Genomic DNA, 24,357 nt, shown 5'->3' with positions numbered 1-24,357 from the left:
TCTCCAGGGAGCCGTAGGTAGATGACCTACATCTCAGCATCAGTATGCAGAGGAGGAGGAAGATGAACTGGTGCAGCCACACCCAAGCACCAGATGGACACCTCACTTCCTCTCTGTCAACAAAATCATTTTGTTCAAGGAAAAACCGCCATGCGGTTCCCGTGTGGTTTATACCAAATGTTGAGCCTTTTTAATGAGGGCACATTGTTATTGGTCCCATACCATTATTATTAGAAGTATTTCTAGTTATTCTTTCATCATTTCAGGGGAGGACATGTATCTGGAGAGCTCTCCAAGGAGACCCAATGATCTGACTGAAGTGTAGAAGTGTCTGATGTGGTGAACGGTGGTGTTCTACATCTCATGTGGTAATTACTGTACTCTGAGATGTCATCTTTAAACGAGCCTCAGAGCCTGAGAGGGAACCATCCGGAAGGAGACGCCACACGCCACACTCTCAGATCTGACGTCTCACTCACTGGGTAGGCCTGCTGTGTCGGAATCCTGGCGCCTTTTATCTGTTGAATCTTTCCAGATTTACTTCTGACTGCATAAGCTATGCTTGAGGATAATTCTGAAATAGTGATAGTGTAAACAAGCCAGAGCATGGGGGGGGGAGGAGTGTCCAACCTGCAGTTTCTACTCTGTCCACCAAGAGGCAGTAAAGGAGAATGCAAGGCAGTTCTACGGGAGTGTTTACATCTCAAATAAAGGAAGAAGGAGAACTAACGGATGAGTGTTTTCAATATATTAGAATGAACACATACACCTACAAGTCTGGAGGTATGCCATTTAGTTTCTTCAACAGTCACAGCTAAACACAGAATACAAAAATCATATGTTCGTCCAGTTCAGAACAAGAATAAGGACATAAAACTTTACAGTTCTGTGCAAAACAGAACACACACATATATCTCTATATGTCTATATCTCTATATGTATACAGTATATACACACAGACAGTCAAACTACGATTCAGTGCAAAAGAAAACACTCCCGGGTACAAACAAAATGAATTTTATGAATAAAAAAGAAATTTAAAAACGGAAACAAACCTAATCTAAATGAGAAAGTAAAGTGCATGTTTACAGAAAACAACCCTCTCATTTGACCTTAAAAAAATGTTTATAAACCATAAACAGGTTGTGTGTGTGTGTGTGTGTGGGTGGGGGGGGGGCAGGGTGAATGATGGAACACACACAAACATATACACACAGTATGTGACTATACTTACATAGCATCCAGTATTACCCATTCATCTTAACATACATGACCACATATATACTCACACCCACAGGCTTGGAATACAAACATCCAAAGATACATCCATCAAACACTTCTAACTACACTAGGTGACTACAAGGCAGTCCTAATTATAGGGCATATATAACACATGCACGTGTGAACGTGCTCTCAAACGAACACACACACACGCAGAGAGGCTGGCGCCCATGAGGTCACATGGTGTTGTAGAGCACAGTGTTAGTCCGTTTCTTGTCGGCGGCCTTGCGGAGCCTCCGCGCCGGGTGGCCCTTCCCCTGCTGGCGCCCTGAGGTCACGGCGGGTGCCGGGGCGCTTTGGGAGGCCTGCCAGGAGTCCGGGGAGCCTTCCTCTCCCCCTCCCCCTTGCTGGGGAGGTCGGGGTGGGGGAGAGGGAGGGTGAGGGAACCCCCCCTGGTGCGGCACCACTCCCCCCTCGGCCCTGACAGTCTGGCTCCTGAGGCAGCGGCGGGGGCTCCGGGACAGCACGCGCTGCTTCTTCCACACGTCGTCAGGGCTGGGGTGGGGGTGGGCCGCGGAGGGGGGGTCCTGAGGGGCTGAGGAGGAGGCAGAGTGGAGGTAAGGGCCGGGGCAGAGCTCCCAGTCGCTCAGGTCGTTGGTGGAGAGCTCCAGGCAGTCCAGCTTGGCCAGGGAGGCGGAGCGCTTCATCAGGGAGGGTGGCGTGAGGCCCGCCTGGCGGATCCGAGCCTCAATCTCCATGGCCCTCTGCCACACCGGGGGCTCCCTGGGGGGCCGCCTCGGACCAGGACCCTGACCCCGCTCCGGCTCACTGTCCGGCCCCACCCTCTGGGCCCTTTCAGCCTGCACCAAGTCCTGCTCCAGGCTCTCTGGGGCCCACGCCGGACCCCCGGCCTCATAGAGGAAGGCCTGAAGCTCCCTCAGAGTCTCCTGGACCCTCTCCAGCTCTTGGCTGCCTGGTGCCAGTCTGGCCAGGGGGTCGCAGGGGGGGTCCGGGTCGGTCTCAGAGTCCAGGAACGTCACACCCTCCAGCCACAGCAGGGCCCCTGGGGAGCCCAGGGGCTTGGGGTGGGGATCCAGGGATGGCTGGGGGATGATGGGCGAAGGCTCCAGGTGAGGATCGGGGAGGGTGTCCATGTCTGAGAAGCCGCTGACGCCTCTCTTGGAGTCTGTGGTCGTCGCCTCTCCATTTCTGGGTGGAGACGGCTGGCTGGGGCACGGCTGAGTTCCATGAGTGGCTCCGGTGGAGATGGGCAGAGTGGGCTGAGAGGGGCAGTCCGTGTTGGGTGTGTGAGCAGGGAGGCTGGGGGAGGGCAGGGGCGAGCGGCCAGGCGGGGGCCCCTCAGCACTGGGGGAGGGCAGGGGAGAGCGCAGGTCGGCTCCTGCTGGGCACAGCGCGGAGCGGGGAGGGGGCTGCTCCGGCGAACGCTGGCCAGGAAGTGCCGGCGCGTCCAGTTCCTGCCTCAGCCTTCGCTCCAGCTGCTTGGTCACCCGGCGCACCGAGCCCACCGGCCAATCCGGGGGCGGCGTGGAGGGGGATTGTGGGTAGGAGGGAGGGGTCAGCGACCCCCGTGTGACCTCGCCCGTCTCCTGGTCCTCTTCGCCGGAGTCCGGGCGAGGCTGCTGGGGGCTGCGGGGGGGCGGGTGGGTGATGGACTCGATCTCCGTGACGATGTGGCGGACTGACACTCCGTTGTCATGAGGAGGATTGTGATTAAGGTGTGAGGATTTGTCCTGGGTGGGTCTGTCCACACCGTCTTCAGCATGAGGAGAGATCTGAGAGAGAGAGAGACAGAGAGAGACAGAGAGAGACAGAGAGACAGAGAGAGACAGAGAGAGAGAGAGAGAGAGAGAGAGAGAGAGAGAGAGAGAGAGAGAGAGAGAGAGAGAGAGAGAGAGAGAGAGAGAGAGAGAGAGAGAGAGAGAGAGAGAAAGGGAAGAAAGACATACAAAAAGTTATTGGTCAGGCCAGATGAGGTACAACACCATCAGTACCCTGCAGTTCCAGTAGGTGGCAGTGCAGCTGGTAAACCTTGCACATGGTGTCACTGGTGCTCTATTGGATTAGAACATCAGATCCACTCTACTCTATTGATCGGCTCACTGAGCTTTGTAATCCAGTTAATGCCTGATAGATGGGACCCACAGACGGGCCCTGTTAGCAGCCACAGCTAACGTCTGTGTATGAAAACAGCTCCAACAGATCTATAAATGCAGCTATCAACTAACTAATAGCATGGTTAATAGGTCACAGTGTCGATCCCTGCTAGCTGGTGTCCATGGTTGCGGTGCGGGGGGGAGCGTTGGGAACATGTTGCCGCCTCACCTTCTCCTGCTCAGGGTCTTCATCTGGACTGGGCTCCTCCGAGGACGGCCGTGTCCGCTGGGGTCCCTGTTCGGACAGGGAGCGCGTCCTGTCGTCCTGGGACAGGCCCAGGAACTTCTCCCTGGCGCTGGCGAAGTCGATGCTGTCGGTGCTGAGGCTGGAGGACCTGTCTGTGGGGCTGGAGGACCTGTCTGTGGGGCTGGAGGACCTGTCTGTGGGGCTGGAGGGCCTGTCTGTGGGGCTGGAGGACCTGTCTGTGGGGCTGGAGGACCTGTCTGTGGGGCTGGAGGACCTGTCTGTGGGGCTGGAGGACCTGTCTGTGGGGCTGGAGGACCTGTCTGTGGGGCTGGAGGACCTGTCTGTGGGGCTGGAGGACCTGTCTGTGGGGCTGGAGGACCTGTCTGTGGGGCTGGAGGACCTGTCTGTGGGGTTGTTCAGGAAGCCGCCTGCCTGGGCCAGATCTATAAATGCATCCACAGGCACTACGGTGGCCAGGTTGCTGTTGTTGTTGTAGTCGTTGCTGGGGTAGGGGCCCTCGAGGGGCGTGGCTGTGGAGCTGAGAGGACTGACCGCCATGGGGACAGACCCGGTGCTGCCCAGCCTCTCGCTGACCAGCTCTGACAGAGAGCTGCCTGGCGTCTCCGCTTCGCTGGACGTCTCCTCTGAGCTGCTGGGCCCGGGCAGATCCAGGGACAGCCCCGCGGGGAGGCCCCTGTGCTCAGGCGGGGGGGGGCTGGACAGCCTTGGAGGCGTCTGGGTGGAGGGGGGCAGGATGTGGAGGCCCCGGGGAGGGTGAGGGCTGACCAGGGCCAGGGCCAGGGTTGCCTTCAGGGAGGCATTGTCTCGTCTCTCCACAGGCACTACCGTGGCCGCCCGAGGCCTGGGCCGGGGAGGGAGAGCGGGGTCCTGAGAGCGGACGCGCCCCCGGAGCTCACCGTGACCGTTGGAGACGGGCGGGCAGGAGGCGTGGGCGCGGGCGTGTGTGCGTTTCGCAGCGTCTGAGGGCGTGTCTGAGGGCGGCGAGATGGAATCCTGCGGCTCGGCCCTCAAGGCCTGTAACACGGCCGCGCCCAGGAAGTGATGCAGGGAGGGCGGGGCGTGGTTGTTGTTGTTGTTCTCGGGGTGGGAGTGGCCCAGCGCATCGGGGGCGGGCTTGCAAAACCGTTGGTGCCGCTCTGATAGGTCGCTGTCGGAGCGGGAGCGCCACAGTTTGTTGTGTCTCTGTTTGCTGTGAAGAGAGAAACAATTCAAATGGCCACCAGTTCAGCTTGGTCTGAGACAGACACACAGAGAGAGAGAGAGAGAGAGACAGAGAGAGAGAGAGAGACAGAGAGAGAGAGAGACAGAGACACAGAGAGACACAGAGAGAGAGAGACAGAGACACAGAGAGAGAGAGACAGAGAGAGAGTAGAGACCCCCACCTGGCCAGCAGGATGCCCTGGTACTCCTCCAACTGCCTCATGAAGGAGGGGTTGGGCTTGGTGACGGCGCGGCGCTCCTTGACATAGTCGAAGGCCGTGTCCAGGTCCCAGCCGTACTCCTTCATGGCGTAGGCGATCACGGTGGACGCAGAGCGGCTCACGCCCATCTTACAGTGGACCAGACACTTGGCCCCCGCTTTCCTGAGGGGGCAGGGGGGCACAGGAGTGACAGAGAGAGACGGATGTAAGAGAGACGGACGTGAAGAGAAGGCAGAAGCTGAGAGGGTACAGGTGCCAGAGGGGGACAGAAAGGGCGGGCCTCTTACTTGGCCTTGGAGATGAACTTGAAGGTGTCGTTCCAGTACTCCAGCAGGTTGGTGGCCTCCTCGTCGTACACGCGGATGTTGTGGTACTCAAACAGGCCCGGGAAGAAGTTGTCAATCTCCCGAGTTACGTTCAGGATGTAGCGCACCCTGTCAGAGGAGGCGGAGCAAGAGGAGGAGGATTAGACCAGATACCCCTGGCACAAGCATTAGGGGAGAGGATCAATGTGGGCCAAGAGGTCTATCTAAGAGGTGTTCTATGGACTGGGGGCGTGTTCTATGGACTGGGGGCGTGTTCTAGATCTAGACGTGGATGACATCTCATCTCATACCCGCTGTTCTGCAGCTCCTCCAGGTTGGATGCGTTCCACTCTGACCCCTGGAGGAACACAGACAACTGAGTCAGCAACCATACTGTGTATGGAGGGGCCTTATGTAGGAGTGTGGACTGGAAGGGGGGGGGGGGAGGAAGGGAGGGGTGGATGCTGAGACCCTACTTCCTGGACAGATTCTCACCAGGAAGACGTGGTCAAAGATCTCAGTGGGACTGTCCATCTGGCCCAGGATGACGATCATCTCGTTGTCGATGAACTCCTTGAACTCCCGCAGGTTGCACCCCATCTGCATCTCCAGCTCGGTGCGGATCTGAGGGAGGAGCGATGAGCAGGTGGATCAGGACCAGGATGAAAGAAGGGGAGGAGGAGGTGCCAAGCAGATGAACACTGGAGGCCTGCACGAGCAGAGGATGGACTGTGCATGCAGGATTTTCAAGCGGTGTGTTCAGGGCTGTGCCTGTGCAGGGCCGTGCCGGTGCAGGGCTGTGTCTGTGCAGGGCTGTGTCTGTGCAGGGCTGTGTCTATGCAGGGCTGTGTCTATGCAGGCCTTTGCCGGTGCAGGGCTGTACAGGGCTGTGTCTGTGCAGGGCTGTGTCTGTGCAGGGCTGTGTCTATGCAGGGCTGTGTCTATGCAGGCCTTTGCCGGTGCAGGGCTGTACAGGGCTGTGTCAGTGCAGGGCTGTGCCTGTGCAGGGCTGTGCCTTTGCAGGGCTGTGCCTGTGCAGGGCTGTGTCTGTGCAGGGCTGTGCCTGTGCAGGGCTGTGTCTGTGCAGGGCTGTGCCTGTGCAGGGCTGTGTCAGTGTCTGAGTAAAACCCACCTCCTTAGACGTGACATTCTCCAGGTCTTTCTGCATCATGATCTCCCTGAGGCGTGTCTTGATGAGCCTCTCTGTGCGCTCCCTCTCAGTAGGCCTGCGGGCACACACACACACACACACACACATTACAGACCTCTTCAACTCTATAGGGAGACTCCTCTCCCACACCCCCTCAGCTCCAGCTGAACCCATAAAGGGCCACAGACATATCTTTACACAACAACACAAAGGCAGCCTCGCCACCAAACTCCCCGCACACACGCACAGTTCAGACGAACGGCACAATACAGAACGGCAAGCCAACAGCTGTCGCCCAGAGTAGACTCTCTCTCTCTGTCTCTCCGCCTCTGTCTCTCTCTCTCTCTCGTTCCTGCTGCATTTAGGGACATATTTAGCAGTGTCGTCATGGTGCTGATAGCAACACATGGCCTGATTAGATCCCCAGAGAGAGAGAGAGCTCTGTCTAGCCTCTACGGACACAGACACACACTCCAGTCCACCAAGTGCAGAACAGCACACCGATGTGGGGCAGCGCTGGCAGCAGGATCAAGGTGTGTGAACTGGAGAAAAAGGGAGTGTGTGTTTGTGTTGGAGTCCCACAGCGTTGTGGGTGCAGACCGGTCCTTCTCTGGCAGGTGTTTTGAAATACATTCTCAGGTCCAGCTGACTGATTCCAGGGGAGGGGTTGGAACAGACACACACACACGGGGAGGGGGGGCTCTCTAAGAAGAAAACGACCTACCACTGGGGCTTGAGTTACCCAACCAGTGCCAACAGAATGGCATACTGGAAGCACGCTTCTGCCACAGACAGACAGAGAGAGAGGCAGACAGACAGACAGAAACAGACAGACAGACTTGACGGATGGCAAGATAGGCATACAGACTCTACTCTCACTACCCTGACCACCCTCCAATGGCTCCTAACTCCATAAGGTGACGCATAACACAGATCCACCTTGACCCACTTCCCCACACCTAGCCACCACATACCAGGATCTTACTCCACTATGTGGATAGACCAGCCATGACAACTGCACGCTAGGGACAAGGATCTCAGTAAATCCCCAAATCAACAAACACTCCTACTGTCTCAGTGTTCAAGTGTGTGTGTGAACGACACACAAGCCCACGTAGGGTGTGTGTGTCTGAGGGTGTGTGTAAGTGTGTGCGTGTGTGTCCATGTGTATCTTTCCACTGTGCAGTCCGACCAGGCTTTGAGCTAAGCCGGGAAGTTTCTGATATTGTGAATGAAAGGCTTCAACCTGAGCTCACTCTCTTTCCCTGCACCACAATTTGACCTCCTTCACCCCCCCCCCCCCCCCCCAGTTCCTTTCTTTCAAGTCACTTGGTCCATATCTCTACCCAGGGATGTCCAACTTGGATGTGTAGAGCGGAGTATGGCCTCTCATTCTCCCACCGTCCTCTTCATCCCTCCATCCTCTCCTCCTCCTCCTGCCTGGCCACCTGCTTCAGTCCATCTGGGTGTCTACCTTTCTGTCTGGCCTTTCTTTTCCGTGGGTAAATCAATCTGCCTACCCGAGGGTCTATTTTAGCAGGCCTGCAGGCTGCCTGTTAAGGGTCAGCTCTGGAAATAGGGACGCAGCACAAATTCACCCCCCCCCACACCCCCACCGTGGCAATCTCTTAGCAGCAGAAGCCTTTGATCAATAGTGTTGTCGACTGTTGATGAAGTTCCCTTGCCAGCCAGTCGAATCAATCAGTATGATAACCAGTCCAATCCAATATAGCCTAGTCCAGTCCAATATAGCCTTTCCTAGTCCAGTCCAATATAGCCTGGCCTAGTCTAGTCCAATATAGGCTGGCCTTGTCTAGTCTAATCCAGTAGCTGTTAGGAGCTCTGGGAGGAAAGTGTGTTTGACCTCTGAACTGTGGAGGACCAGCAGGGGTCACAGCAGGTCTCCCAGGTCTGCCTCCTGGCAACAGTGTTGTGGCAACAAGAGACCCTCGTGAGTGAGCGTGTGTGTGTGTGTGACCGGGGTTGGGCAATCTCTCACTGAGAACGAGGGGTTGACACACACACACACCCAACAACAACAACCTAATGATCTGCAAGCCTCAAATAACAACATAAAGCTTGTGCAATAGATATGGCTATTTAGATGTGAGCAGTCCACCCACAGTGAGTTATGGAAATGTGTGGGTCTGTAAGTGTGTGTGTGTGTGTGTGTGTGTGTGTGCAGCCACTCACACATCGGTGAAGAGGATGGGAGAGTCAGCGCGGTGGGACTGGACATCCTGCATGGTGTTCCATTCGTTGATGCACAGCTGGTCAGACGACACGCTGCTCTGGTAGTAGCTCACCCACGTCAGGAACAAACTGCCGGGGTAGTAGTTATGGCAACGGGCCACCTCACACGCCTTGTGGAGCGACTGCAGGGCCGACCTGGGGGGGGGGGGGGGGAGTTAACAGATAAGAGGTGAGGAGGAGGAGGAGGAGGAGGAAGGAGGAAGGATGGATGGAAAGTGGAGAGAGTTCTTACCACATAGCCTGCACGGAGACAGGCTTGAAGACATGGACCCTGTTGACCGTGGACACACTGAAGCCCCTGCAACCCACACACAGACAGACAGACAGACAGTCACTCAGTCAGACAGACAGACAGACAGATAGACAGACAAATCGATAGCAACAGATCCGGTCTAAAAGACAACCAGAGGTCAAGTCCTTCTGACAGCCATACACCCAAACAGATATGATGTCTGAAAAATCTTGTGACTGTCTGGAAAGTGTGGTGTTGACGGTAAAGAAAGAGGAAGAGAGAGAGCTGGAGCGAGAGCGAAACACCCAGATGTGGCATCTTACCCATCTCCATCCAGGTGTATCAGAGTGTCACTCCAGAGAGGCAGAACCAAGCCAACAGAGCACGAGCTGTAGACACACACACACACACACGTGGAACCATTTAATACAATCAGTGTATGGCGTAAGTGCAACAGATAATGACAGACTAGAATCACACAGTTGTAACTATTAGTGTTGCCAATCAACAGTCTGTATTAGGGACTGACCAATCAGAGGAGGCGAAGTCTACCCCGAGCACCACGCTCTCCTCTGTATCCTGTCTCCCATTGGTGGAGACCACCACCATGTAGCGCGTGCTCTGGGGGTAGGCACTCTCCAGACGCACCGCCTAGGGGGGGCGGGGGAGGGAGGGATGGAGGGATGGAGAGAAGAGGACAGCGAGGTAGGGTAGGAAGGAAGGAAGGAATGAGGTTGATTTGGTTAGTGCTTTCAAACCTATATCTGTCTGTGTAAACAGGGGGGATCCACAGAGCTGGACTGGAGGTCTACTGACCAGGCGGATGTTGTCCTCGGGACGCAACACGGTGAACATGATCTGCAGGTGCTGCTGGAGGTCACCTGGGGGGGGCGGGGTCAGAGGTCATGTCAGCTTCGCACAGATACATTATCACAGACATCAAGATGTTCTACAGCCTGAGAGGCAGGTCTCCGCTCACATCCATTTGAACTTTCTTTTTTGTTTTGTTTTTCTTAAATTGTTTTTTTTCCTTGCTCCTGTCCATTTGTAATTAGTATAGTTGTTTAGCAGAGGCTTTTATCCAAAGCGTATATATTGACTGCAACTGAGTGTGTGTGTGTGTGTGTGGCGTGAGGTGTCGAACCTGTGTGTTTGCTTCTCTGGCTGATGCGAGAGTCAGAGGAAGGGGAGGATCCATTTCCCCGGGGCAGGAAGAGGGCGGCGCCTTTAACAGTCAAGAAGCTCTCGCTGATGCTGGGGAGAAGAAGGAGGAGGGGGGAGAAGAGAGAGAAAGAGGGAGAGAGAAGGGTCACTCGGAGGTCACACACAATGTTCCAGACTTGGGTCACAAACAGTGCTCCATTCATAGTTTTATTTTTATTTTTTTTGTCAGAAGACCACAACAACAGACTCCAAGCAGTGTCCTGGTGCTGACCAGAGGTAGCTGGAACACTATGTCCTCTCTTCCAGAAGGATGCGGGGGCAGCTGGCTGGGGGGGGGGGGGGCTTGGTTGAGGATAGCAGGGGGCCAGTGATTGGTATTCAGAGCACCCGCCCCCTACTACCCACCCCAGCCCACCCCCCTGCACAGCTGTCTGGTACTACAGCAAGAGGGGGTGGGTTATCATAATCACATTAAGAACTGACATCATCCACACATATCTGCTGGGGACAGCAGGTTCTCCTTGGTTGTCCGAGCGCCACCTAACTCTACGGTGGGCCAGCAGGCGGACACATCCAGCTGTACGTCGCCTACTGAGTCATCAGGGATGGGGGTGCGTGCGGGCGAGCGAGAGAGCGCTCAACAGTCACGATACTGTTTAGTCTTTTGATGGCATATTCAATCTATCCCAGGGCTGGGCGATATTTTTTTATATCTATATCGATCATTTTGTACCCATATCGCCCAGCCCTACTCTATCCCCATGATAAGCGTCAGCTGATCCATCCAAAACCATTAAAAGCACGACATTCAGGGACAACTGGAGTCTTCTGGCTACACAGCCTTCTATCCTGTCTGTCTGTCTGTCTGTCTGAGTGCCCCTCTCCCCATCTGTCCTCCCTCCTGACTTCCTGTCTGTCCTCAGTTCCTTTGCTCTCCCCAGATCCAGCAGATGAGTGCAGCCATGAGCAGAACCAGGACATGAGGGGGGGGGGGGGGCTGCAATCTGAGTCTGCTGCACCATCACTTCCCCCAGGGGCGAGGAAGGGATTGGAAAGACACTCTAACTGAACCGTACACTCGCCTCTGCAGAGCTCTTTCTTCTGCAGCGCTCTCTTAGCCCTTACCCAGACACTTTCTCTCCTCCTCCCTCCCTAATCTCCTTCTTTGCTCCCAATTCATCAGTCCCGCCTCTCGTTCTCCCTCCATAATCTCTCAGCCTTTCTTAATTCATCCCCCTCTTTCTCTTGACGTGATTGAGGGAGGGAGGGAGGGAGGGAGGGAGGGAGGGAGGGAGGGAGGGAGGGAGGGAGGGAGGGAGGGAGGGAGGGAGGGAGGGAGGGAGGGAGGGAGGGAGGGAGGGAGGGAGGGAGGGAGGGAGGGAGGGAGGGAGGGAGGGAGGGAGGGAGGGAGGGAGGGAGATAAAGACCATCCGTTTTAGCCTACTGTACAATGTCAACTGTAATACAACACGGACCTGCCAACGAACACTCTGCCTAGAGGCCTTCAAATCCTCCACGCACAGGGCGCTCTCACTCATTCTCTCTCACTCACACGGAAAAAGAATCTAAAACTAGACGGCAAGTCATATATCTATGTCGACTCAACACACTTTTTCAGTCGCTAAAAAAAGATAAATGTATGCTATTGATAGACAGTGTTCCTCCCAAGCTGTGGTGTAAGTAGGCTATACAGTAAGGTCTTCTAAACCTATCTTCAGAGAAATGTAAACCTAGTTCAGAACTACAGCCTACTGACAATTTATTTAAAACAAGGGTAAAACACGTTGACCCATTTTGAGAGGGAAATACTTTTTTTTTTAATAAGAAAATGTACCAATGACGAAGCACATAATGGAGGTACATAGCCTAAATCTGTGTTAAGTAATGTCCTGTACCGTGAAATCAGTCACCGCATCTAGGAGTAGAGAGAGGGCACCAAGCCCATGAGCAAACCAGCTTTCGGTGCCATTTTACAGCACAGACATGTAAGGGCAGAGACCAGACGGTCACCACCACAGTCAGAGACGAGACAGGCGGATGATCCCGTCATCCTCCCCAGTAGGTTAGGAGAGGAGGTGAGATAGAGGAGAGATAAAGGCAGGAAAAGGAGAAGAGGGAGGGAGGGAGGGAGGGAGGGAGGGAGGGAGGGAGGGAGGGAGGGAGGGAGGGAGGGAGGGAGGGAGGGAGGGAGGGAGGGAGGGAGGGAGGGAGGGAGGGAGGGAGGGAGGGAGGGAGGGAGGGAGGGAGGGAGGGAGGGAGGGAGGGAGGGAGGGAGGGAGGGAGGGAGGGAGGGAGGGAGGGAGGGAGGGAGGGAGGGAGGGAGGGAGGGAGGGAGGGAGGGAGGGAGGGAGGGAGCAGACAGACTGACGGAAGGGAGGGTCATCTTTTGGCAGGCAGCCACAGAGCCGGTACTTGTTAGGGCACAGACACAATCATTGCTATGTAGGGGCCATGTGATGGCCCACCCCTCTCCGTAACAGATAACTGTGTGACCCCCCCACCTGTCCCTGCCCATATTAGTCACTTGGAGGAAGGCAAGAAGGTAAATATAGGTCCAGGCTGCGGGCAGGCCCACGGAAGGCCTTATGAGTTCAGTGTAGAGGGACAGAGTGAGGGGGAGGTGAACAAAATAGAAGAAAAAAAAGAGGGGGGGAGGGGGGAGCATTCTATCACCTCTACAGATTGGCCCTTACAGACTAACAGGAGTTAGTAAACTATGTTAGAACAGCCCGGAAATAAATCGATGAAGGGAGAAGGATGCCAAAGAAGGAGACTCAGATAGAGAGAAAGAGAGGGGGGGGGGGAGAGAGAGAGAAAGAGAGGGGGGGGGAGAGAGAGAGAGAGAGAGAGAGAGAGAGAGAGAGAGAGAGAGAGAGAGAGAGAGAGAGAGAGAGAGAGAGAGAGAGGATGGTTGGTGGAGAGGTGGGACGGGGACAGAGATAAAGAGACTCTCTCTGCATGCCACACACACACTTTTGGAACCAACTTGGGAAGAGCAGAGTGAGTGAGGGAAAGTCCCAGTGTCAACATCCAGTATCAAACTACAAAATATCAGGAGGGTGACAGGGTTCAGGGAGAAACACTAGAGAGCCCTGAATTTAAATACCTAAACCGTCTCTGTAAAAGTCCCCATCTAGTCAGTAGGAGTTAGATGGCATGCAATAATTTGTTAACCAACACAGCTATGTAGTATGGTTACCAGGCCTGGTTACCAGGCCTGTCTCACACACCCTGCAGCTTGTCACGTTTCTTATCCATTTTCCTAGCAACACACACACACACACACACACACACACACACACACAAGGGGTATTTCTAAAATTAGTAGGACAATGCTGCTTTAGATTTTTGGTTTCCAGGTGACACTTCCTGCTAACTGCCAGGCGGCAACTATAAAACCTATAATTACCACACCATAACCACCTAGCCTGCGAGCTAAGGCCTATTGTTAAATATTACAGACTAGCCTAGCTTCCGGAAACAGACATTTCCACCGTCTCCGAAACTTGATGACATTTGTCCACAGGTAAGACAGTAGACGTCAACGTGAGCAGGTTTTGTGCAGACACGTCCAGCTTGTTGTTGTTCACCCGCTCTAAGATACAAGCAAAACGAAAGAACCTGGCCCAAAGTTGTTCCATCAAAACAAGGAAGTTAGGCTACATCTGGTGCCATTTACGGGATATACACGTGCCTTACTGTGTGTGTGTGTGTGTGTGTGTGTGTATGTGTGTGTGTTATAGCAAACCACCTTGGGCAAACTATTGGCCAGAGTCCAATTGATAGCTAGGATGTATAATGAATACTGGTAAGGCACAATCCAATCATTTGCAAACAAGCGTGAAGACTGAGAACATGAGCTCAGCTGCTAGCCTGGGACGGGAGGGGGCAGTGCGCGATTGAGAGAGTGAAATAGGAGGACAAATAACTTTCATCCACTAATAGTACTGAGGCAAATTTGCCTTCAATGGGACTGACCGAGAAACTACACAAACAGCCTGCATGTCCTCATTTGACAGACTTATCAGAGTTGTGGTGCAATATGATGGAACTCATGGCCTTGGTTGGACAACTGGTCCTGCACATGTGCAACTGGAATTAATCACATGCAATTTATCTTCTGTGAAAAATACCAATAAAATACTATGAATAATAATAATAACCACAGCTGTGTTCTTAGCGGCCGGCCTCCAATCAGCATGTGGACGTCTGGAACAGCAGGCTGGTCCCTCTAATGTCTTCAGGATGCAGCCAGCCAGGCAGCCCTTCACCACACCTCAGCTAAGACATGGGGGGGCAGGACTGTCTGACCACAAACATTAAAAGACAAGGATGTTAGCTCAAAAATACAGGAAGTGGAAGTTGATCCTTGATATTTGCTAATGGGGTTGTTTCTATCCAAGAGGTGTTGAGGTTGTTAAGACTTGTGCCTGCTAAAACAGGATCTACCAGAAAGCACCTTCATACTGCCTGAGCACCTGTGGGTCAGGTGAGGCAGTCTGGCTCTATGACTCAGTAGCACCTTGTCTTTTTATGACTATTGTTGTAAAAAATCCTACTACCATCAGAAAAGCTTGGAAACAGGTAGGAAGATGACTCAGATCTCATGTCAGGCTAGCCTACTATTTCTCAACAGAGAGGAAGCCTTGTCCAGATGACTTACATCCTGTTGAGTGACATCACCCAGGAGAAACACTTCTACAGCCAGTAGCCTACTTCAATGTAACGGCAACAAATGCTCCAACATTGCTACGCACCACCGTAATAGTAGTCTAAGGAATCCCATTCTACTGTAGCCTAATTCTTTCACAAAACATATTTCGCAGTTAAAAATAGTTATCATGGCTGAATGGCAGTTTAATTTCCAAAGGCATTGAAAGAGTTATTTGGTACAACAAGGCTGACAAACTCACAGCTGGTTTATCTTGTTTTGAGACACGACCGCGTTGTCAGAGAAGTAGGGCATCATCTTCGCCCCGCAGCAAGAGCAGACGCAAACTTCTGCGGAGTTCCCGGTGGCGGACACACCAAGAGTCATTGTGTGTCCACCGAGCGTGGGACGAAGGATGAGACCGAAACCGGTGGACAAATTGGTCCAACAGACACTGTTCTCACTCCATTCCGACCATGGCTAGCAGTCGAAAGACTCAGTATATAGGCGACATCGTTCACGCAGGTAATTCACGGAAATCCACGCCGATCGATATCAATAATATTTTGCTACAACAACCTAATAGATAAAGATAAGAGAATTTGGACCGTATGTTCCATACAGTTCAGGTCATTGGAAAAAAAACAGCTCAAAAACACCGTCAGCTTTGTCTAGCTGTACACCAAAAATCTTTATGTAGCCTATTCAGTCTCAAATTTAATCAGCTGAAAGAAGCGTGTTCCGTTGCACGGCGCTCGATCTGGCATTTGACTTCTAAACGGGACGCGGGTAGTGCCCAAAACTATCCACCGAACAAGTCTAGAGTGGGAGGAGTTGCAGACATGTGCTTCAGCGAAAGTGCGAAGGGAGGAGCGAGAAGCAGACCCACAGGCTGGCCTAGCTTGTCTGTCTTACACTAGGTAGTAGGCATGCTCGCTAACTATAGGGACAGAACGTACAGCAATATATGCACATCAAGTGAATTTCTACATGCGACTTTTGTATCCATGCTGAGTGACTGGATGTTTACTGAATTTGTCAAGCCTGAGACAGACAGGAAGTCTGTAGACATAAGGCCGTAGGTGGTCATGGTGTTCTGTAGCCAGGTCTTGTCCAGATATTGGTTATCTGGTGATCAGACTAGACCCTACGAAAGGTGTACTGGGTGCCTTACTTACATTACTCAGCTATATGGGGACTGTTTATGTGCGTGTGTGAGAGCAAGACACTCGTCAGCTGGAAACCCCTATTCTCTTCCGCAGTGGTCACAGAGCTAATGTAATTACATCATTAGACATCGGCCGGGTGCGTCAGAGGTAAACTACACTGTTAAACACTTTAGGTGTTTATATCCAGCCTCTCGCTGACAAACAAAACAAATGAATTAAGGTTATGCAACATAACATCCTTAAACATAACAATATCACCATATGATCCAACTTTAGTACACCCCACATAAAGACAAGCTGGTAGCGATGGCCTGCTTATCCCACTCATGAGGCCTCTGGAACAGTCCTCGTTTTGAAAACAAACAAATCGCAGCAGTTCATTTGAACTGGCCTACCATCACTGGAACCAAAGCAGGGCTAATTATTCACACCTAGCGGCACCACGCCTGGAGCTGCCTTTGGTCATGTAACTCATGACTATTGTAATGCTTATCTAAGGCCAGGTGTGTTGTGTTGTGTCTGTTATCAAGGAAGGTTGTCTGGAACTACAGAGCCTGAGTAAGTAACCCAAGAGTGCTGCGTTCACAACCTCACTGAACTACGTTTTAGCAAAGTGGCTAAAAGATAAAACAACCAGGACCATATTCCTTCTCATTTATAAACTCTTCAACAGTTTTGTATTAAAACACTAGTAAAACAAGCAAATAGGCCTAGGCTTTTTGGTTGCTGCACACCATGGGACTCATTTGTTCATGTTCAACAGCGAGTAGAGCTCTATAAACCTGGAACGCCCAACAAGGCCATAGTGCTGTTGTCCTGTGGCATGTGTAGGCTACAGCGGGTTGAGTTCAGGCCACTTTCACGGCCTGGTTTTCTTCAAGGTACGCAAAAAGGAGGACGTCTTTCACAACAGGCCCTCTTGTGGCTCAAGAGACGACATGAGCAACATTATGGGAATACACCAGTGTAGTTCTCATGTACACTGTGACATGACCTCTGCCACGCTTCCTTCCTTGTTTTTCACATTCTCACTGTCCTTTGGGGTGAGGGTGTTACGCGTGTGTTAGAAGGACTAATTGTTCTGACAGTACGAGGATCTTCCTCTTTCCTCTACTTCTGTCTGACTGTCCGAGCCAACTGAAAACAACACAGCCATCATGGCAGCTGTCCAAACGGTCGCCCTAGGCCACTTCAACATCCCCACAATATCCCTGAACAGTATTTAACTTCATCATTCTCGCATGCGACAGACTTCCTGTGCTGTGTCACGGGTGTGTCTGTGACGCCACACTTGATTCCTCTCGACCAAAACCACATCGGGTTACATCACAAGGCAGTGGCGCACACACACATTTCTCTTGTTACAGCCCTTTACATGCTCTTCTGTGCCCCCTCCTTGTGACTGTAGTCAATAGGTCTTGACCGTTTCACGACCGTCGCAACACACTCACGATGCCCCCCGTTGCAGGTGCCCAACAGACAGCTCTGGAGCTCCCTGCGTTGATACATCTGGAGCCCAGTACTACTAAACATATCCGGTTTGTCTCTGTGGTAACCGGAGACGCTGTTATTGGGACATTTACCGGAACGCTCTGGAGACGTGTTGCACAACAGCCCCGACGCTCTCTTGGCTGTGACAGACATGTGAGCTGAAACAGGTCCAGAGCGTTGCTGCTGTGTGAGAATCTCTCTGCATAACACGATTAGGTTCCATTGTGAAAGGGTTTAACTGTACTTGTGTGCATCAATGGTACACAGGTTAGTATGTGTGTGTTTGTGTTACAGTATGTGTGTGTTTAGGTACACCCTGAGTTAGCCCTGCCACTCTATTAGCCTCCGGTGTCCAGCTCTCAAAGACCAAGACAAACTAGGCAGACAAACATTCGAGACGGGCTTAACAGGATAAGGCACTGTTATGCACTCTGGCATTTTTAGGGTGAAGGTATTGGACTACACCATGGGGAGAAAGTGTGCTGACCCTATAGCTGGAGCAGCCGACCTTCACCTTGATGTATAGAAACACCTGGGGGCGTTCACATAGTTAAAAGGCAAACCGGGAAGCTGGTTGATAGCTACACAAGTTCCTCCTTCTGCCAGTTTCAATGTTTGCTCACCACTCTAGACTGCTAGGCCCTGGTTACCCTTGGCCTTCACACGGAGACTTCCAGGGTCGTAATGCTTTAACAGCTGATAAGACACACAGAGAACCTCTGTTCGTCCGGAACAGGAGAGGGGCACGTGGAGAAAGGGGAAAACTAGGCCACAGAACTGCTGAGCCATGTTGCTAGTCCTGGACAGACAGCTGTTAGGACCAAGAGCATATGTGTTTGTGTGTGTGTGTGTGTATGCTACATGAAGATAGGCTACATGTGAAGACACAGATGTTTAAGTAGTCTACGAGTGTGTGCATTAGATGTGTGTTTAGCCTCATGTTCTGAGTGCATGTCTTTGCAGCTTGCCAACTGAAGCTCTAATCAAGTCCCAGGGGACGAGCTGGCGTCAGGATTTGCAAGGAAATTAGTAGGCAAGGTGACCATTGCACAAATATTATGACTATTACAGGACACCTTGATCATCCTTCACTGACTATCCCTTCCACTCCCTGTCACCCCCTCTTTGTGGAACAGTCTCTCTCTCTCTTGTTTTCCCTCCGTTTCTTTGGTTTATCTGCAATGGCTACGTAGTCCCAAGTCCCCTGGAGCAAAAACACTGCACAATCTTTCCCTCTAAACTGCTCGCTCCTCTCTTAAAGAGCCTATTAGATTGACTGTTCTCACTTAGATTGAATCCTTATGTGGAGAGTGCACGTGTAATTCACAGTTAATTTGGGACTTCACCATGTTACATAAGCAGAGAGAAGGGGGGGGTCATGACCATGAAATATGGGGGCTGGGGCTGTGGAGCGGCGGGTGGGGAGGGGGGTGAATTGGCAAGTGAGGGCGCCAAATAATGAGATCTCAACAGAGCACAAGCTAGTCTAACATGAAGGCAGTTATAGGGCTGGGTTGGGCTGGGTGCTATGACATCAGCTGCATCACCCCAGAATGACCTCATAGATAATTAGGCCCATATGTCCCGCCGTGCCGCAGTGGACTGGAAGACAGGCTGCCTGCATGCCCAGGGTGAAATCAGCCAGCTGTGCAGATAGAGAGGAGAGAGCGTGTGGGGGACGGAAGCCTTGTAGTTCTAGAATGTTGTTGTGCCATTCTGAGGGTTCACAGTCTCGCATTTGAAACCTAGTCTTTTCCCCCACATAGGATAGGCTGGTACATTAAAGATACCGCACTGCATTCCTGGTATTTCAGTGTGCAACCCAACAAAACCACACCTGCTATGACAAAGCTTTAACCTGCGGTGAGATAGATCTGATACTGGGTCACAAGGAAGTGAAACTCTAATCAACAAACGGCCACCACGTGCCCGCACACAAACACACATACAGGAACAGAACTGTTGTTGTTCAGTGAGTCTCTAAACACACACAGACGTCAGAGATCATATAGACTTGATCCAAGCATGCAAATATGACGGACTAGTAGATAACGTTGGAGATACAAGGGTGACATTCACACACATATGCAAAGACACAATCACACACGCAGACACACACCAACAACAGAGTTTGTAGTAATCTACAAACACGCTGACACACTGTGAGCAGTCATCTGACAGTCAACCTGCCTCACTGGATCTAGTTGAGTCCATAATTGCCCCAGAAGTCACTGCTTAGCTACAGGCGCCCCCTAGTGGAGAGCAGCTATCAAGATAGCCTTGAAGGAATTGCAATTCTGGCAGGTAGACAGCTGGTTCAGGAACAGCATTGTTTGAAGGTTCTTCTTCAGGTAGTGGCTACAGCCTTGAGTGTCCTGTGAGAGGCCTTACCTCCTGCTCTGGGGGCGACGGTTGTCCTCCCCACTGCCTGACTCCTGGAGAACAGGGGGAGAAAAACCATTAGACAGTCCGACAAACTGGAGACAAAAACGATCCAAATGCATCCAACCTCCCCTGGAGACCTAACCCACCAACCAATCGGATCTGATGCCGATGAAGCTGGGCCAGCTTCGATCGGTCCAATTAAGTTTGTTCAGTGAACTTCAAGGAAGGGGAGGAATGGACGCATCTTAATATAGGCCAAATTGAACCAGACATTGCTCAGTCTCCACTCACATTTAGAACTAGCATCTAGGCACACAGGCTACACAAGTGGGGATTTGGAACGAATTTAGGATTTCGCCAATTCCAAAAGACGAAAAGACCAAAGAGAACTGAATTAACCTTATCTTGAATGCATTATATAGGCTCCAGGCCATAACTGCTGGGCCAGATAACAGCTTTCATCCATGTACACAGTCTGGTGTGGTATTTGACTAAACCCTGAACAAGGCAGGCAGATAAGGCTGAAATGTCTGTGTTTGGGTCCCTCCCCCCACTTCCACCAAGCCCATGCTGTTGTCCTTACACACACAGACAGCCCAGCCATAATCCCAGCCAGCTCCAGTAATCCCCCAAACCTATACAACTTTCTCCCCAATTTCAGCCTGTCAATCCTGGGAAAAGAACCCCCCTCAACCTTCACCATAACCAAATACACACATTTGATGTTCAGCCCAACAGACACACAAACACCACAGGACAGTCTGTTCAAGTTACGTGTCCCCTCACATAGATGACGTCTGAAATCAGCCGACTGCCCAGCAAATGTGATTAGAGAAATGCGGTTACTGTGATAGAAACAAAAAATGCCGACCACGTATCTCACCTTGCATCCCCTCATTTGGTAGAATTATGGAAGAGCACAGTCTGGCCAGAAACCAGACTAAATATAATAGGCTAGACCTGTGAATAAGGCCGTTCTGGCTACCATGGTTAGAATAATATTTCATTTTTGGGCCTCCATCTAAATGAGAGGAACTAGGCAGTTCTCCAATGACAGTCCATGTTGTTAGCGGTCCAGATAAGCCTAATTTATAAGGATTTAGGGTAGGCTACAAAACATTTACTCCGTGGGAGATTGAATGATTGACATGTTGTAATGGACTAATGCTCATAAGCATGGCATCCACAAATAACCTATTGTTTTGTCCATGTGTTTGATGTCACCCAAAATCGGTCTCTATCACAACCAACCCTTTCTCCTGCCGTCATCATCTATCTGTCTCTCTCTCTCTTCATATCCCTCTCCCTGCCCCTTGGTCTCCCTCTCTTCTCATTCATTTGTTCCGTCTTCCTCCCTCCCCCACAAACCTCCTTTCCCTAGAAGGAGCTCAGATGGAGATGGGTGTCACATACCTAGGTATCCATGAAAGGCCCTTGGTACCCTAGAGGGCACCACATAGGTGGGACCCAGTGTCAATCTATACCCCTCTGTCCCTCCCTCCCCCTCGTGACTCTGCTTCCTTCCCTTAGACAGACAGGGGTCGGAATGTCTGTGCTTGTCTTGTTTCTGTATCCTTCATTGATGTTGATACTGTGTCTGTCAGCTAGTCCCTCTACCATGGTCCAAGATAACCTATTTAGTCCACTGGCATGCTCATGTGATTCCCCATCCGGCATTGATAGAGCTAACAGCCATAGCTAAGTATTTTCTTCTTACAAATAGGCCACATAATTACACTGCACAGTCTGGACTACGCTCAAAATGTCGCAGTGAGGGGAATGTTTCCCCCGTGGACTCAATATGATCTGACACATTGGCCCGCTTTCCACAGGGCTGGACTTCGTCTTAACATTTCCTTACAGATAATGGGGATTCCCACTTTCTTGTCAACCAAGCTTCCAGCAATATACATTTCCAGCAATATAACCGCAAGGTAGCCTTGTAACTAGTTAATAGGATGACACGAATGGTACACAGTTAGTCTAGTCACATTGTTATCAAATCAAGTAGTGCTTGTTAGCTAGTTGGTTGTGCTAACTAGCAAAATAGATAGCAAATTCAGTAGCTACTTGTAACATACTTGGGATGTTTTGGAGTGATGTCCAAGACACACTTACAGTAGCTAGAATACCGAGGTTCAGTAGGTTTCATGTTGTGTGTAAGATTTCTTCACAGAAGCTTGAGGATGCAGTCTGTCTAAGTGGCTAACGTTTTGGTGGCTACAACAGTATTACAGTACTATACACTCGTCAAAATGACTAACTAGCCAGCTGCCAGTACTTAGCAACCAATGAGTCATTCAAAGGAATGGGTAGTTCTTTCGTGATGCCAACCATTAAACTGTAACTCATGGAAATTATTTTGATAACCGCCGTTCCTAGCTTGCTAGCCTGGCCTGCTTTACCGCTACTGTACTGTACTCACCGACACGCAGGGACTGGAGGAGTTGCTGGGGGTTGGCGAGCGCTGAACGTGGACCAGCGCCATCCAAGGTCTCGGATATCGAAATCTGCATGAAAAAATTGACTTTACTGGTCATAATCCGTCCAGATGATATGCAGAAACTCAGGTTATCCGGTCGTTGCTATGTGGTCCTGTCTAAACCGTTCAGAAGACAAGCGCATGCGCAAATTTGGCCAGCTGTCAAACTGCATTTAACCGTTTGTGTGCTGGAAGAAATGTGTGCATGTGGACCTCAAGCATATCAATACATTGATGTGTATAATATACACATCATATATTATGTGGGCGCATTTTAAGTGCATTTGCGAGCGTGAAAAGACCCGTCTATCCCTGCTCTCTCGTGATGGACAGCTCCCCATAGAGGGGAATGAAGGGGAAGATAGATGGAGGAGGAGGAAGTGGGAGGTATATCTGGGCCACTGGCTGATGAGGTACTCTCCCACTCGATCATTTCCCACCCCCACCCACTGATCAAGGAGAGGCAGGGAAGAGCAGGCAACTACCTCAGGCTGGAGCACAACCATCTATGTTTCTTATGGGTGTGGCCTCCAGTACCAAGCCACACACAATCCATCATCTGAGAGGGGAAAGGAGAGAACATAGAGGTCGGAATGAAAGGAGACTGCACACCCATAAATACATACCTACATGCACACATAAATACATAGTAAATCCTGTTCATTTAGAATACACTTTTATTCCAAGAAACACTCAAAAGTGTACAAAAAGTACAACAGATAATCAGAAGTGCATAGTTCTAACAGTATCCCGGTGGTCAGAGCCAAGGAATGGTCAATATACAGGATAGATCATCCTGATACAGTTCATGTCTCCCTGGGTGCAAAAAAGGGCAACATTATCTGTAATACTGTACTTTACCAATAGAAGGCGCTGCAGACCAATAAAAGTAGGACCCGCATTGTGTCTACAGTAGAAAAGCCACAGGTAAAAAAGAAAAGGAGAAAACTACTACAAAAACCTTGTTCACCACATAGGTATTACAATACCAGTAAATACATATACAATCCAAAAATCAATAGCCCAAACACAGAGATTGGAAGCAATTGTCCTGACTTTTAACTTTGACTTCACCAAGCACATTTTTCTATATCTATTGGATAAATATGTTATATTATGTTTATTCAAACCTATTGCTAGGGATAAAGGGTGAAATTATTAAAATGCGATCGTGGAAAAAGGAGAGTAGAGGAGAGGTAAAGAGAGGAGAGAGGAGAAATCAGGGAGTAGTCTGTGCAGATAAGATGGTATTGTCACAAAGCAATATGAGTTCATTAGCTGTGCGATGGCCTTGGGAATCACGGCTCTACTGATAAAGCCAGAGGCGGTTTGGAGGGGAAAAAAAGGTTTCATTTCCTGTCTTCAGAGTAACGCCATATCAGCATAGGATCAGAGGGAGGCTGGGGAGCAGAGGGGGAGAGGAGACAAGGAAAGGAGAGAAAGTAAGGAGAAAGAAAGATTCACAAAGCAATCAAAAGAAAGAGAAGAGGTGAAATGTACTCTAAACACCATGAAAGGTCTGAAGTGGAGAGGGAGAGAAGAGGAACCATTCCAAAATGTCCAACCCTCTGCAGAAAAAAAACTTTAGTCATGATTTTTAAGGAGAAAAGGAGACACAGATAAAAGATAAATAAATGACTCATGGTAAAAACGTCCAAAAAAGACAGAGAAACCGAATGAAAGAGGAAAGAAAAAGAGATGATATGAGGCCTACATGGAGGAGTCAATAAGGTATCTGGCAGGCAAATGTGGGGACAGCAACCAGGTAGAGCAGAGGAGCAGCCGCGCAGGGATACACTGCACCGTGTCTGTGTTTAATATAGATCCGGCATGATAAGACACAGGAAGTGACAGGCAAAAACACAGGAAGTGTCCATCACTCAGGAGATGGGAGCTTAGAGGATATTGCCACAATAAAATACACAGCGCTTCGACAATGTGTGTGCTTGTGTGTGTAAGTGTGCTCACACACAACTGTCTTTTCACACAATATTGCATACTTTTTTTTAATGTGGAACCTTAGAACAGGCCCACTAGTGTTTGCCCCATAA

At 51.0% G+C, this 24,357-nt stretch overlaps 1 protein-coding gene across 6 annotated transcripts; it reads right to left on the bottom strand.

Annotated features, from left to right (window-relative positions):
• Positions 1-776: 776 nt before the first annotated feature.
• ssh2a (slingshot protein phosphatase 2a) lies at positions 777-22,424 on the bottom strand. 6 transcript variants are annotated; one of them, XM_084673983.1, is made up of 15 exons: positions 22,250-22,424; positions 19,831-19,874; positions 10,109-10,218; positions 9,781-9,845; positions 9,494-9,615; positions 9,288-9,353; positions 8,965-9,030; positions 8,673-8,867; positions 6,462-6,555; positions 5,825-5,953; positions 5,641-5,687; positions 5,312-5,458; positions 4,986-5,186; positions 3,565-4,792; positions 777-3,014 (listed from the first exon to the last, which is right to left on the bottom strand). In XM_084673983.1, the coding sequence occupies exons 1-15, from the start codon at positions 22,310-22,312 to the stop codon at positions 1,458-1,460; spliced, it is 4,134 nt and encodes a 1,377-aa protein (XP_084530109.1). In that variant the 5' UTR covers positions 22,313-22,424; the 3' UTR covers positions 777-1,457. The 6 variants fall into 6 exon arrangements, with proteins under 6 accessions (XP_084530109.1, XP_084530110.1, XP_084530113.1 ...); XM_084673984.1 differs by lacking the exons at positions 19,831-19,874; positions 22,250-22,424 and adding exons at positions 14,292-14,434; positions 15,042-15,131; XM_084673987.1 differs by lacking the exons at positions 19,831-19,874; positions 22,250-22,424 and adding exons at positions 14,295-14,434; positions 15,042-15,131.
• Positions 22,425-24,357: the final 1,933 nt, after the last annotated feature.

The sequence above is a fragment of the Hypomesus nipponensis genome, chromosome 15 (genome assembly GCF_054491055.1).
Source record: "Hypomesus nipponensis isolate SF chromosome 15, ASM5449105v1, whole genome shotgun sequence".
NCBI classification, from domain to species: domain Eukaryota; kingdom Metazoa; phylum Chordata; class Actinopteri; order Osmeriformes; family Osmeridae; genus Hypomesus; species Hypomesus nipponensis.
The sequence above is the reverse complement of the archived record's forward strand: the minus strand, read 5'-3'. Positions and strand labels throughout refer to the sequence as shown.

Coding starts and splice junctions, on each gene's coding strand:
- ssh2a (XM_084673982.1), bottom strand. CDS start 15,166: ATGACTCTTGGTGTGTCCGCCACCGGGAACTCCGCAGAAGTTTGCGTC. Junction 10,219..15,041: donor CAAAACAAGATAAACCAGCT/GTGAGTTTGTCA, acceptor TCTTCTCCCCAG/CATCAGCGAGAGCTTCTTGA. Junction 9,031..9,287: donor ATACACCTGGATGGAGATGG/GTAAGATGCCAC, acceptor TGTGGGTTGCAG/GGGCTTCAGTGTGTCCACGG.